At 66.6% G+C, this 12,016-nt stretch overlaps 1 protein-coding gene across 17 annotated transcripts in view; it reads right to left on the reverse strand.

Moving 5' to 3' along the window:
- Positions 1-12,016, reverse strand: part of MYO18A (myosin XVIIIA) — a 39,155-nt gene that overhangs the window by 18,444 nt on the left and 8,695 nt on the right. For 5 of the 17 annotated variants that reach the window (XM_074890031.1, XM_074890030.1, XM_074890019.1 and 2 more), the window contains 13 exons: positions 6,400-6,540; positions 5,807-5,863; positions 5,132-5,219; positions 4,882-4,991; positions 4,630-4,806; positions 4,307-4,517; positions 3,892-4,034; positions 3,242-3,342; positions 3,089-3,152; positions 2,840-2,984; positions 613-789; positions 453-543; positions 165-357 (listed from right to left, as the gene is read on the reverse strand). In XM_074890031.1, coding sequence (XP_074746132.1) covers positions 165-357; positions 453-543; positions 613-789; positions 2,840-2,984; positions 3,089-3,152; positions 3,242-3,342; positions 3,892-4,034; positions 4,307-4,517; positions 4,630-4,806; positions 4,882-4,991; positions 5,132-5,219; positions 5,807-5,863; positions 6,400-6,540 — 1,698 coding nt within the window. Of the gene's footprint in view, positions 1-164; positions 358-452; positions 544-612; positions 790-2,839; positions 2,985-3,088; positions 3,153-3,241; positions 3,343-3,891; positions 4,035-4,306; positions 4,518-4,629; positions 4,807-4,881; positions 4,992-5,131; positions 5,220-5,806; positions 5,864-6,399; positions 6,541-6,984; positions 7,063-7,324; positions 7,388-7,582; positions 8,231-8,923; positions 8,980-9,860; positions 9,930-10,851; positions 10,942-12,016 lie in introns of those variants that run through there. The other 12 variants (XM_074890026.1, XM_074890033.1, XM_074890027.1 and 9 more) reach the window with 10 other exon arrangements.

Below are 12,016 nucleotides of genomic sequence, written 5' to 3' on the forward strand. Positions count from 1 at the left end.
GGAAACCACTGCTGCACCGAGCACCGTGTCAGAGCTGCTTCGGATGGACTGGTCCAGAGCAACCACAGGGTAAGAAATCAGGGGGAGGATGTAGGAGATAGTTTGTGCAGAGAGGGAAGGGCAGGAAAGGAGGAGGTGATGGCAGCCCTGGGCATCCCCGTTACCTCCTTGTAACGCTCCAGCTCGCGGGCGAAGGTGCGTTGGTGGAAGAGGAGCTGCAGGCGCTCCTGGGCGTAGTTGTGGCAGAGCTCCTCGAAGGTGGCCCCCCGGTTCTGTCCCGCCAGCTCGGGGTTTTGCGCCCCGGGGGTGTCCACCACCGTCACCGAGCACACTGAGTGCTGGCTTGACTTCAGAGCCCTGTGGGGGACAAAGGGCGAGAGGTGACACGCAGCGGGGTGAGCAGATGCTGCCAGGCCCCCCCCTGGCTCTTTCCCCAGCCCCCCAGCATGTACCTGTTGAGGAGGGAGATGAGGAGGGTGAAGAGCTCAGAGTACAAGCCGGCCGCCATGCCCTCCAGGCACTCCAGCGCTGTCAGCTTGGGACCTGGCCAAGGCAACCCTGAGTGTCTCCAACCTGGCGGCCCTCAGGGCCACCCACTGTCCCTCACCCTACCTGTGCCGCCGTCGCCCAGGGGGGGCTCGTCGGGGCCCTGCCGGAAGGAGGTGGATCGCTGCAGGGTGCCCTTGGGCTGGTGCTTGAAGATGGAGGAGGAGAGCTCCTCCAGGCTGCAGCCCAGCAGGTAGGCAGCTTTCTGAGCCCACTCGTGCCGTGCAAACTGCTTCCTCCCGGCTGGAGGGTGGAGAAAGAAAGGGGCTCAGCGCTGGCTGGGGTATCCCCCCGCAATGGGGGGGCATTTCCAGCCAGACCTGGGACAGTCTCAGGGTTCCCCCAGAGTAGGCTGGGGATGCTGTGCGCAGTGGGAGCACATGGCTGGTGCTGGAGGGCTGGGAAGCGCGTTTTGGGGTCTGATGAGAGGAGATGGGGTGTGAACAGATTTGTGCCTCTGCAGGGCTGAGCCCAGAGCCACGCTGTGGGGTGGGGGTCACCCCTCGCCACCGCTGCCCGGGGACCTCTGGGGCCTGTGACGGTGCAGGGCTCTGAGCCACCCTGGCACAGGGACATGTCCCTGCTCGGCCACACGCACCAAGCAGCCCCGCGACGTGGCAGGACAGACCGTGGCTGCCAGACACAAGCACACGGATGTCGGGTGAGGGCAGGGGAGGTGGGAGTGGGTTAATGGTGACACGCAGGGACACAACAGTGGGAAGGTGGTGGCACGTGGGAGGGGGAAGCCAGAGACACGAGCAGAGAACAAGACTTTACCTTCATCGGCGTCTGCATTGCAAAAGGGCAGCATGCACCATGCGAACAGAGACAGGGGTTAGAAACAACGGCACGTGACAGCGCAGACACGCGGCACGGGGACGCCCTCCTGCCGAAACATGCCACGCGCAGGCACCGCCACGCCACGCACATGCCAAGCCTGGTCTCCCCTTGCCTCGAGGCACCGCTGCAGTGAGATGCTGCAACCTGGCGTGGGGGCCCTTCCCCTGCGAGCCCCAGCCGCGCCGTGGGCACTGGTGGGGAGCAGCTCAGCTCTGTCCCAGAGCACAGGGAGCTGCTCTCGGATCCAGCCCGGTACAAGTGTCAAGGGGCCAAGAAAATGGGGGCTGGTGCAGCTGAGCTGGCTCCAAGCATCCCCAAGTGTCCCCAAGATGCAGGGGAGGCTCCAGGAGCAGCACAGAGCTGGGGCTGGGATGCTCGCCCCGAGCAGGATGCGGGGATGCTCCCCCCCAAGCAGGATCGGGGGTTCCCCCTCCAGCAGACCCCCATGAAGAGGCTCCGGAGCCGCTGGAGCATCCCGCTGCGGTGGCTGCAGCGGGGCCCTGCTGCCCTCTAGTGCCACGAAGCACCCCACAGGCCAGGACTGCACCCCGCTGCGCCCCCAAGACCCCTCCAGTCTCTCCCTCCCCATCCCCGACTCATTTTTTTTCCTCGGGGCTGCAAATTTCCTCGATGCAGCTGCCAGCTCCAAGTGCCCATTTCAGTGTGCCATGCCCAGGCCTCCCCCCTCAGCGTGCAGCACCACAGAGGCTTCCAGCACCGCAGGGGGAAGGCGGAAGCCCCACGGGGATAAGAGCAGCCCCACGAAGCCCAATTCACCCCCCCCAGAAACGGAGAGCCAAGCCGGTGCCTATCAGAGCAAACCCTGCAGCCCACGGTGAGCTCTGGGTGCCGGGGCAGCCCTGCTCCACGCCACCCACAGTGCCAAGAGGACTGGGTGGTGGGGTCCCGATGGGCAGCAGGCAAATTTGGGGCTGCCAGGACCCAGCCAGGGGTCAGGGTTGGTCCCGGCACACCAGCAGCATCCCAAGCCCCCATTTCAGCCCTAAAACCAGCACCGCACGGCACCACCCGGAGCAGAGCCCCCCGCGGCTCCGATTACCGGCTCCGTCTGCCAGCGGCTCTGCGGGGAGGACAGGGGGGAGAGGTGTTACACTGGGGACGGGGAACAAAGGTACCCCCCAACTCCCTCAGCCCCAGCCAGGCCCCTGGTCCCCCAAGTTGGCAGGGGCCAGCCCAGGGTCTGGGGGCATTCGATTCCCAGTTGGACCACCCCAACCAGTGGGACCACCCACTGGTGGGACCACCCCGACCAAGGGGGCAAAGGCGGGTGCCCCAGAGCACCCGAGGTGGCAGGGCACTGTCCCTCAGCTGACACAGCCCCAAAGACCCCCCCCAGGGCTTGGCCACACCAGGGGGCCATTTGCAAGGTGCTGGTGATCAGCCCTGAGAGCCTCGGCTCATTAATGCCTCCCAGCCCTGAGCAGCTCGTTACCTTTCGTGGCCCCGGCGGCACCCAGATGATAAATGGCCCCCAGGATGAGCCAGAAGGCTTTCTGTTCATCGCTGGAGATGCCCATCACCTTCATGGCAGCCTGGAGCTTGTTGAACTGCTGGGTTGCCTTCTGTTTTTCCTCCGGCTGCAGAGAGCAACAAGAGCCATCGGTGTGGGAGCCTGGCTCTGCCTCTCCCTGCACCCAAATGGGCCCCCCCGCAGCCCTCTACCCAGCCCCACAGCAGCGACCTTGGAGAGGGGCGTGATGCCAAAGACATTGTTCTCTGCCAGGTGGTTGAAGTGAAGCTCAGTCCTGCGGGGATAAACACGGAGATTGGCCCCACGTGGGAGACTCCAGAGACCCCTTGGGCCAGGGGCCATGCCCTTTCCCCCCCAGCTCACCGCAGGCTGCTGTCGGAGCAGGCCAGCAGGTAGTAGAAGATGTTGAAGGTGGCCTCGTTGGCTGGGCGCTTGGCGACGCGCAGCTTCTCCAGCAGCAGCGTCTGGTGGAGGTGGGAGGGTTGGGAACTGTCCCGCAGGGCCCCACTCCCACCAAGACTCCCCCAGCCCACCCCAGCCTCATTCTTGCTGCCTGTCCAGGGTCCCCATGGAGACGTGAGGGTCTCCCACCCACGGCAGAGCATCGTATCAATGCAAATGTCATCCAAGCAACCCACGACCATCTCTTCTCCCGGGGTGTCTGCTACTACAGGAGCGCGAAGTGGCTCTCTTGAATTTTAAGGGCTCTGCTGTTATCACACTGGGGTGGTGTCTGGAGGAAAGACACCCCAATATCAGCTCTACCTCAGCAAGGACAGGCAGTTGATCTGATCTGTGCACGTCTGGGTGTGAACAAAGATGAGAGCAGGATGCCTGGCTGCTAAGCACTGCGAGCACGGCCAGGCAGCCGGCGGGGGTCTGCGGCAGAGCTCCCGGGCTAATGCGCAGGGAAACACCCCGGCAAGGATGGACTGGCTCCCGTGCTGAGGGGAGCCACCCCGGTGAGGATGGACCGGCTCCCATGTCAGGGGGGGCCACCCTGGCCCCCTCACCTGTATAGAGGCGGATGCCACCTGCCCAGCCTGGTCGAAGTCCAGAGAGATGATCTGGGAGAAGCGGGTGGCGTTGCCATTCATGCCGGTGCTGCTATTGCCAAAAGCCTCCAGGATGGTGTAGAGAGCCTGCCACTTCTCTGCTGCGGGAAGAGAAGCGGGGCGGTGGGGTGCAGGGGCTGTGCGGCGGGCGGCTGGAGCCGGCACCACCGGCCGGGCAAGCGCTGCTGCTCCCGTGCCGTGCTCCGCGCCGCGGCAGCCCTCGAGAGCGCGGTAAAGGGACCAGCGTGAGAAAGTGGAGGCGTGGAAGCACGCGGCGTGTGTCTGGCCACTGCCGGGTGTGGGAGGCTGTGACCGCAAAGCAAAAGGTGTGCGCAGGCGGCACGGGGGACACCGCGCCCCGCCGGGGACTCACCGGAGAAGACTTTTCCAGTGCTGCCAGCAATGGTGGAGAGGTACTGGACGAGGTGCTGGCAGTTGGTGGTTTTGCCGCTGCCGCTGGCACCCAGCAGCACAACCGCCTGGTCCTGGCGGCTCATCAGCATGCTGCGGTAGGCGGCCTGGGCCACCGCGTAGATGTGTGGGGACGTGTCCTCCCTGCGGCACCCTTTGAACATGTGCATGACCTGGCGGGGTGGGGATGGGGGGGAAACGGGTGAGGGTCAACCCCCTGCCACCCCTCACCGACTCCCTCTGCACAGTGGCATCGCTCCCCCGGCCCCCCGGCAGCAGGGTCACCTTCTCAGAGTACATGGAGGGGGAGCTCAGCGGGTTGATGATGACCATGGTGGGGCCAGCGTAGGTGTGCAGGAGGTTGCCGCCGTAGCGCTGCCGCAGTGTGTGCAGCACGCTGGACTCGTTGAGGTAGAGGAGGCTGGCGAGGTCCTCCACGCGGTCGCAAGAGGGGGGGTTCGCCTGGCAGCAAGGTGGGTGGGGGCGTCAGGCAGGGAACGGGGGTCTGCCCTGCCGTCCCCCACCCCGCAGCCCTACCTTCTCCACGTCGTCCTCCTCCACCTCCAGGACGGCTCCATCATGGTCCAGCTTCACCTTCACCTTGCCCTCAGGCAAGGGGCTGCCCTCCTCCGGCCGCAGCTGGCTGCCTGCGAGGGGCACGGGGTGCTCAGCGGGGCTGTGCCGCCAGCCCCTTGAGGACACCGCAGCCAGGCTGGGGGGGCTCACTGTGCCACAGCAGGATGGGGCATCCCGTGTCCCAGCAGCGCAGGGCTGACCCCTGACTCACCCAAGGAGAAGCCATCCCTGTGCACCAGCCACACCTTCTCGGTCTCGTACCAGGCCTCCTCGGCCGCTATCTGCTCCTCCGTCTTGGCCTGTTGGGACAGCAGGATGTGGAGTGGTCGTGGCCACCTGCCCACCCCCCCATCTCGCCCCCTCCCCACATCCCTGGGGCTGCAGGGAGCAGGGCTGCCTGGACATGGGGCCACGTGCCGGGCAGCCACGGCCACCCTCCACAAGCCACAAGCCCTCCCAGCACGTGTCCCCAGCTTGCCTGCTGCCCCTGGGGACCCCAGTGGGCTCGGGGCTGCAGAGACCACCAGAGCCCTGCCATGGCTCAGGGCAGACATGAAGTCACAGCGGCCCACAAGTGCATCCACCATGGCCACCCTGGGCAAGCCTGGAGGGGCCGAGCTCCCAAACTGCAGCCCAGAGAGCAGGCACCCATGCCAGCCACGTGCCGGGATGCAGGGACACCGGGCATGCTGTGGGCACAGGGGACCTGCTGCTGAGACATGGGGCAGGCACACACTACAGGAACACAGGACATGCTGCAGGGACGTAACGGAGGGACACAGGACATGGCACAGTGATGGCAGAGTACCACAGCGTGGGAAATGCTGGGCTGGCACAGCAGGGATGTCCCCACCACCCAGGAGCAGGGCGAGCCCCAAAGCCAAACCTGAGCTGCAGCAGGGACGGGGCCAAAGGGGGCTGCTGGGGCATCGTCCGCTTGACCCTGGCGAGGCCGAGAGACAGGGTGTGAAGGCGAGAAGGTTTAATCTCTGCCCCGCAGGCAGCATAGAAAGCGGCAGGGCGAAGCGAGCGGGGACAAAGTGCCTCTGTGCCAAACCCTGTGGGCGCTCTCAATGCCACGGCCACCGCTGCGGCCAGAGGAGTGGCAGGTCCAGCGCGGTGCTGGAGACACACAGAGCCAGGAAGGATGCTGGCCATGAGGCTGTGCCACAAAAGCCCCAGGGCTGGGGGCCACTGTGCCGACCCACTGTGAGCTCTGCCAGTGCCCTGTGCCATGGCTGCTTCGGCACGAGCCACGTGTCCTGCCTATGCCGGATGCTCTGCTCCTCTCCGTCCTGCTCCGCACCCCTGCCCGCCCCCACTGTGCCACCTCCACTGAGAGCACCCTCCTGGGATGCCCTGCTCCCTGGCATGGCCCCTTGCTGGGGAGAGGCACCCAGCCCTGGCCGCCCCGGCACCCTCTGGCCCCGTGGGTGACACGGCAGCCCACGGAGCAGGGTGGGATGGGGAAAGCCTTACGCTCCAGCATGAGGCGCGGGCGCAGACGCCAGCCCAGCGGCAGACAGAGGACGGCGGGGGGTCGCCGGCGGAGGCAGAGGGCTCCTGAGGACAGGGGTACAGTACCTGGCTGGGTGCCGAGGCCGAGGCGGCAGGGTCCAGCTAATGGCAGCGAGGAAGGAGAGAAAGGAGAAGAGAGGGGGTGAGAGGCAGAGAGCAGCAGCAGCAGCACCGTGACATGCGACAGGGCCCCCCGCACAGCCACAACCCCCATGGCACTGCCTGGGCATCGCCCCAGCCCTGGGCAGCCACGCTGGGGTTGCCGCAGAGATGCCACCAGCAGGGCCTGCTGGGCATCACAGCTCCCCATGGCCGGACACGCTGGTCCAGGCAGCGACCCCAAACCCAACAGCATCCCCTGGCATCCCCAGTCATCCATCCCCTGCTGCTGGTGCCACCCAGAGAGGGACCACGGGGCTGGTGGCCAGGCACAGGGGTACAATCACCCTGCATGGAGCAGACGGCGCAGCCAGGGCAGCCGCACGCTGCCCACGCGTCCCCATCCCCGGGCAGGCAGCACGCGAGCGCCAATGCCCCTGGAATTACAGAAGCAGTGAAGATCCTCTCCAGCCGGCGCTGCGCCTCCTCCGACGGGCTCAGCCGGGACGCGGGGCCAGGGGCAGCCTGGAGGCAGAGCACCATTAGCACCAGGCCAGTCGCCCCTTGGCTCCCGCCGGCACCGCGGCCCCCGCCAGCCCCACGCTCATGACATACAGGCGCAAGAGAGGCTATTGCAGAGGTTTCCCCAGCCCTGCAGCCCACCGGTGCTCGGTGTGGGTACCGGGGCGAAGACTGGTGCAGACCCGCGGGTGCCGAGGCCAGCACAGCTGGGGTACCAGCAGATACCCCACAATGCCCGAGGACCCGGGTCCCCACTTCCACACACCTGCTGGGGGGGTGCCGGGGTGGTTTTCGCGGGGGTCGACCGCTTCTCGCCAAGCTGCAGCTTCTTCTCCGCACGAGCCAGGGAAGGAGACAAGGGGCAGCGTGACTGAGTGGCCACAGTGCACACAACTGCCCCAAAAAGTGCCCCCTGCCCGGCACCGCACACCCCAAATCCACTGCAAACCATGCGGGTGAACTCACACCATGCCACAGCCCTGCCGCCGTGTTAGAGCATCCCCCGCCGTGTACACACCGGTACCTTGTGCCTTTCCAGGGCGGTGGGTTTTGGAGCAGATGCCTTTCCCGGCTCCACTTTCCCTCCCGAAGGCTGCACCAGAGGCTCTGGCTTGGCTTCCACGCCCGGGGACAGGGACGGCTTCGCGTCCCCCCTGGCTGGCTCGGGGGACTTCTCCTCCCGCCTGTCCCCCGGCCGGAGCCGCGGCCGGTGCTCTTTGGTTTTGCCCTTTGCCATGAGGGTTTTGAGCCCCGCTGAGATCTCATCCTTGGGCTCTGGCTTGGCGGGGGCTGCCGGCATGGCGGGGGGAGGCGGCGCAGCAGGGGGAGCTGGGATGGCGTGACGACCCGTCTCCTCCTTCCTGGGAGGTGGCACCGGCTCGGGAGACTTGGGATCTCGCCCCAGCTCCTTGGCACCACCAGTGTCCTCCCCCGGCAGGACTTTGCGGACCACCTTGCGCACCACCCGGACCACCCTGCGGCGGGACAGCCCCTGGCCGTCGTCCCCCTGCGCCTCAGCGGCCGGGCCCTCCAGCCCGTTCACGGCCGCCCCGTTCAGCACCGGCTCCGGGCTCTTCCCTCGCCCGGGGGGTGGCTCAGGGCTCTTCTGGGATTCAGGATTCGGGGACTCAGGATTCGGGGATGCAGACGCCGCATCCTTTGGGCTCTCTGACTGCAGCCACAATGACACCGGTATGAGCGGAGGTCTGGCAGTGCTGTGTCTGCCACCACAAGCACCCACTGCTCGGGACACAGTGGTGCCCAGAGCTTCGTGCCCTGCCACAGGAGCACAGCTCCCAGCCAGACCCCGGCACCGAGGGACGCAGCACCCAGTCCCTTTCCCCAGCCAACCTACAGTCCCCTCCCAGACCCCAGGGCAGGGAGCGATGGTGACCTCCCATCCCCGCATGCGGGGACCCATCGACCCTCAGGCTGCCAGTACAGGGGTAAAACTCAGTGCTCAGGGCACTGACAGCCTCTCTGCGACACACAGGGCAAGTTGCAAGATCTCCTCCGCCAATAGCTTTGGCGGGCAGCACGGGAGCTGGCACTGTAACCATGGGGTGGGCACTGACCCACTGTCCCGCTGGGGTGCGCAGGGCAGGGACAAGCCCCGGGGAGGTGGAGGGGGAGAGATTGCTGCGCGCCGACAGCCGGGCATCCCTGGAAAACACCCACCACCCTCCACACGCTGCCCTGGAGCAGCTGCTGGTGCTTCCCAGTGACCAGGGTGGGTGCAGGGGGGTGAATGCTGAGCTCATGACCCTCTGTGATGTCCCCAAGCCCTGGCATGGGGTCTGTCCCCACCAAAGGTGAGCCCCATCCCCAACAAAGCTCCACCCTACCCATGCCCTTCGACACTTACAGCCCCATCCTCCTTCCCGGGTCTTTTCACAGCTAAGGATTTGTCCTCGTCCTTGACCTGAGGGTCAGACAAACAAGAGGAGCGTGTTTCAGCCCACCACGGGGCCTCGCTGCCAGAAAAGCCACCGGGATCATCACTCCATGCCAGGGGGGTAGGAGGCTGCTGCATGAAACAGCCCCCATTTTCATCCCGTTGCAGCCCCAAGGACGAGGACATGTGTCCTTCCAGGCTTCCCGTCAGCCAAAAAAGTGGGGGGAAGCGCAGAGATGCACCCCGGTTATGGCAGACCCCAAAGGTGGGAGAGGAAAGTGCTCTGCCCGCCTGGCCCGGGCCCCCTCCTTGCATGCAGCTGGTGAGTGAGCTGGTACATATAGCCCCGTGGCTGCTCCCCACAGGGGCTCTGCCTTTCTGCACGTCACCCCAGCGGGCGTCACAGCACGTTTTAAGTGTCACTAGCTAATCTCTGCGGCAGCCGCTCCGTGGGATGTGCCAGCTCCCTGCCGAGCAGGGTGACCAAGGGTCTCTGGGGGTGGGGGTGGGCAGCAAACCCTCCCCTGCCCTGGGCTGTGAGCTCCAGGGCTCAGCTGTGGCACCGTGGCAGCAGCGCGTGGTGCACCCCATGGGCAATGCTCCCTGAGTTGCCATCACACAGCTCCTGCAAGCGCTCGGGGCTGGCCGGCGGCACTGCGGTGGCTCACGTCATGTTAGGGGCAAAGCGGTCATTAGTAATCGCATGCGTGGCCGCGCCGGTGACTGCAGCCGTGCTGCGGTGGGGCGCGGGGCAGCTCCCCGTTTGCTCAGCCCAGCCCCCAGCATGTCAGCGCAGCGAGCGGCTGGGAGCATCGCTCCAAATGTGGTGCTGGCACTGGGCAAACTGGGGGAGCTGGTCGGCAGCGGGACCCGAATGTGGGGTGCGGGCAAACGCGCGAGAGACTTCCCTTTTGCTCCCAGAATGCAAACCGGGATGAAAACGCCATGGCGATGTCTCATGGAGCCGCAGCCCTGGCTGGGGAGAGAGGGAGAGGTGAGATGGGCCGGGGCCGGCACGCGGGACGCTGAACCATGGCACAGGGTACAAGCACGTGCCCTTCCCCGCCGGCCCTGGGATCCCGGGACCCTCAGGAACAGGGTCTGAGCCTGCCTGGCCCCGCTCAGCGTACAAACAGGCAGCGCCTACAGGAAGGGCTCTGGTGACAGGCAGGTGGCCAGGCCGAGACCCAACAAAACTCATTGTGCAAAAAAAGCCCCTTTAGTCAGGCCGCAGGCCTGTGCCCCAGTTTCCCCCCCTGGGCGGGCCAGCACGCTGTGGTAAGCAAATGCCAGGGTGAGGGAAGGGATATTTTCTGCCCCGGGCACCATGCTTGCCCTGACAGCCGGGGTTTATTCTGAGCCTGACCCTGTGCCAGCGGCCGGGCAGCCCTGGTGGGGACCCTCCGCCCCGGCTAGTGCCACTCTCTGAAACCCAGAGGGGTCGCACCTGGGGCCATCGGGGAGAAATCCCCCTCCCAGGGCCAGGCATGGCGCAGAGGGGCACCCAGCCACCGAACCAAGCTGCCTGTCTGGGGGTACATCAACCCATCCCCAAGGGGTCCCCTGGACCCCCCTGTCACCGCAGCACGAAACGCCGGTGCCCGGAGCACAGGCTGGGCGTGGGGGTCCAGAGATGAACCTGCCCAGGGGTCAGAGCCCCCAGATCCTGTGCCCACGGCGCTCCCACCTCCACGCAGCCTGACACCACCCCAAAGGTCCCTGGAGAGCACCAGTGTTGGGGTCCCCGGGGGGCTGCAAGAAACAGCCCCCAGCCGCCAAAGCGCCCCAGGGGTGGGTGCAGCCTCATGGCCCCCAACTCCGGTGCCAGGACTGGCTCCCACGTGCCCCCCTTGTGCTCCCCCGTGCCGTGCTGGTCACGCTGGGGGTCCCCACCTTACCGCAGGGTCGGGGCGAGCCGGGAGCGGGGTTTCCGCCGGGGTGAGCGTGGCGCAGCTCAGTGGGAGAGGCACTAACGGGGCGGCAGCCGTCGGCGCAGGGACAGCTGGGCTGATAGGGCCACCCTAAAAATAGCCGAGGAATGCGAGGGCCCCGCTGGCGCGCGCAGCAGCCGGAGGGAGCGCCGGGGGGGACACGCGAGCAGCGGGGCCTCGCCGCCACCACCACCACCACCACCACGGCCGCCGCCGCCGCCGGAGGAAGTGATGTGGGCTCACGGCAGCTCGGCGCCGCGGGGGGAACTGCTCGGCCTCCGTCCCACTGCCCGCCCCGGGGGAAGCGGGGAAAGACACCCCCAGGCCAAGAGCAGCTGCAGGGCTGGGGGGAGCCAGGGAGGGTCCTGTGCTGAGAGGGATGGGGTTGCACCCTCCTGCACCCCGCGGCGGGGTGTCTGGTGTTGTAGCGGGGTGCCCAGTGTCGTAGCGGGGTGTCCGGCATCATGCTGGGCGGTGCAGCCCTGACGCTGCTTGCTCCTCCCTTTGCTTTTCCACAAACACAACAGCCCCCCAAAACGCTCCCAGGGATGGACAGCCCCCGGCCCAAGGCGAGGGCCGACACCACAGACACGTGCCGGCCCAGCAGCCCCCCAGCATGGCGCAGCAGCCCATGGTAAAGCTGCTTTCATGGCAAAGCTGCCTCTGGAGGTCCAAGATCTCCCTGGAAACAGTGGGAGTGGGATGGCGGGCGAGGGGCCGGGGGCCTCCCCGCGCGGGGCCTGCCGGGAGGAGGCCGGCGGCAGGGAGCCAGGCATGCCGGCGGCACGGAGGAGAGGTGGTGACCGCCTGGGCACGGGCACAGCGGGGACCCCAGCTGGTGCCTGAGCAGCTCCCTGCCCGACCCCAAGGACACAGATACGCCCCACATCAAAAACAACTGGAGGGAGAAGGGGGTCCCAGCCTGAGCAGGAGGGCTGTGCCGACGGCGAGCTGGAAACCCCTGTGCCGGGGATGCCAGCACTGGGCCACATCCTTCCAGGCTCACGTTAACACCAGGTTTCACAGCACTGCCCTGGAGCTGGCACCGCAGGCAGCCCCGGTACCTCTCTACACCGGGCACACACCGGGGAGAGGCCACAGCAAACACCCTTGGCAGGGCTGGCACGATGTG

Source organism: Strix uralensis, chromosome 20 (genome assembly GCF_047716275.1).
Source record: "Strix uralensis isolate ZFMK-TIS-50842 chromosome 20, bStrUra1, whole genome shotgun sequence".
Lineage (NCBI taxonomy): Eukaryota > Metazoa > Chordata > Aves > Strigiformes > Strigidae > Strix > Strix uralensis.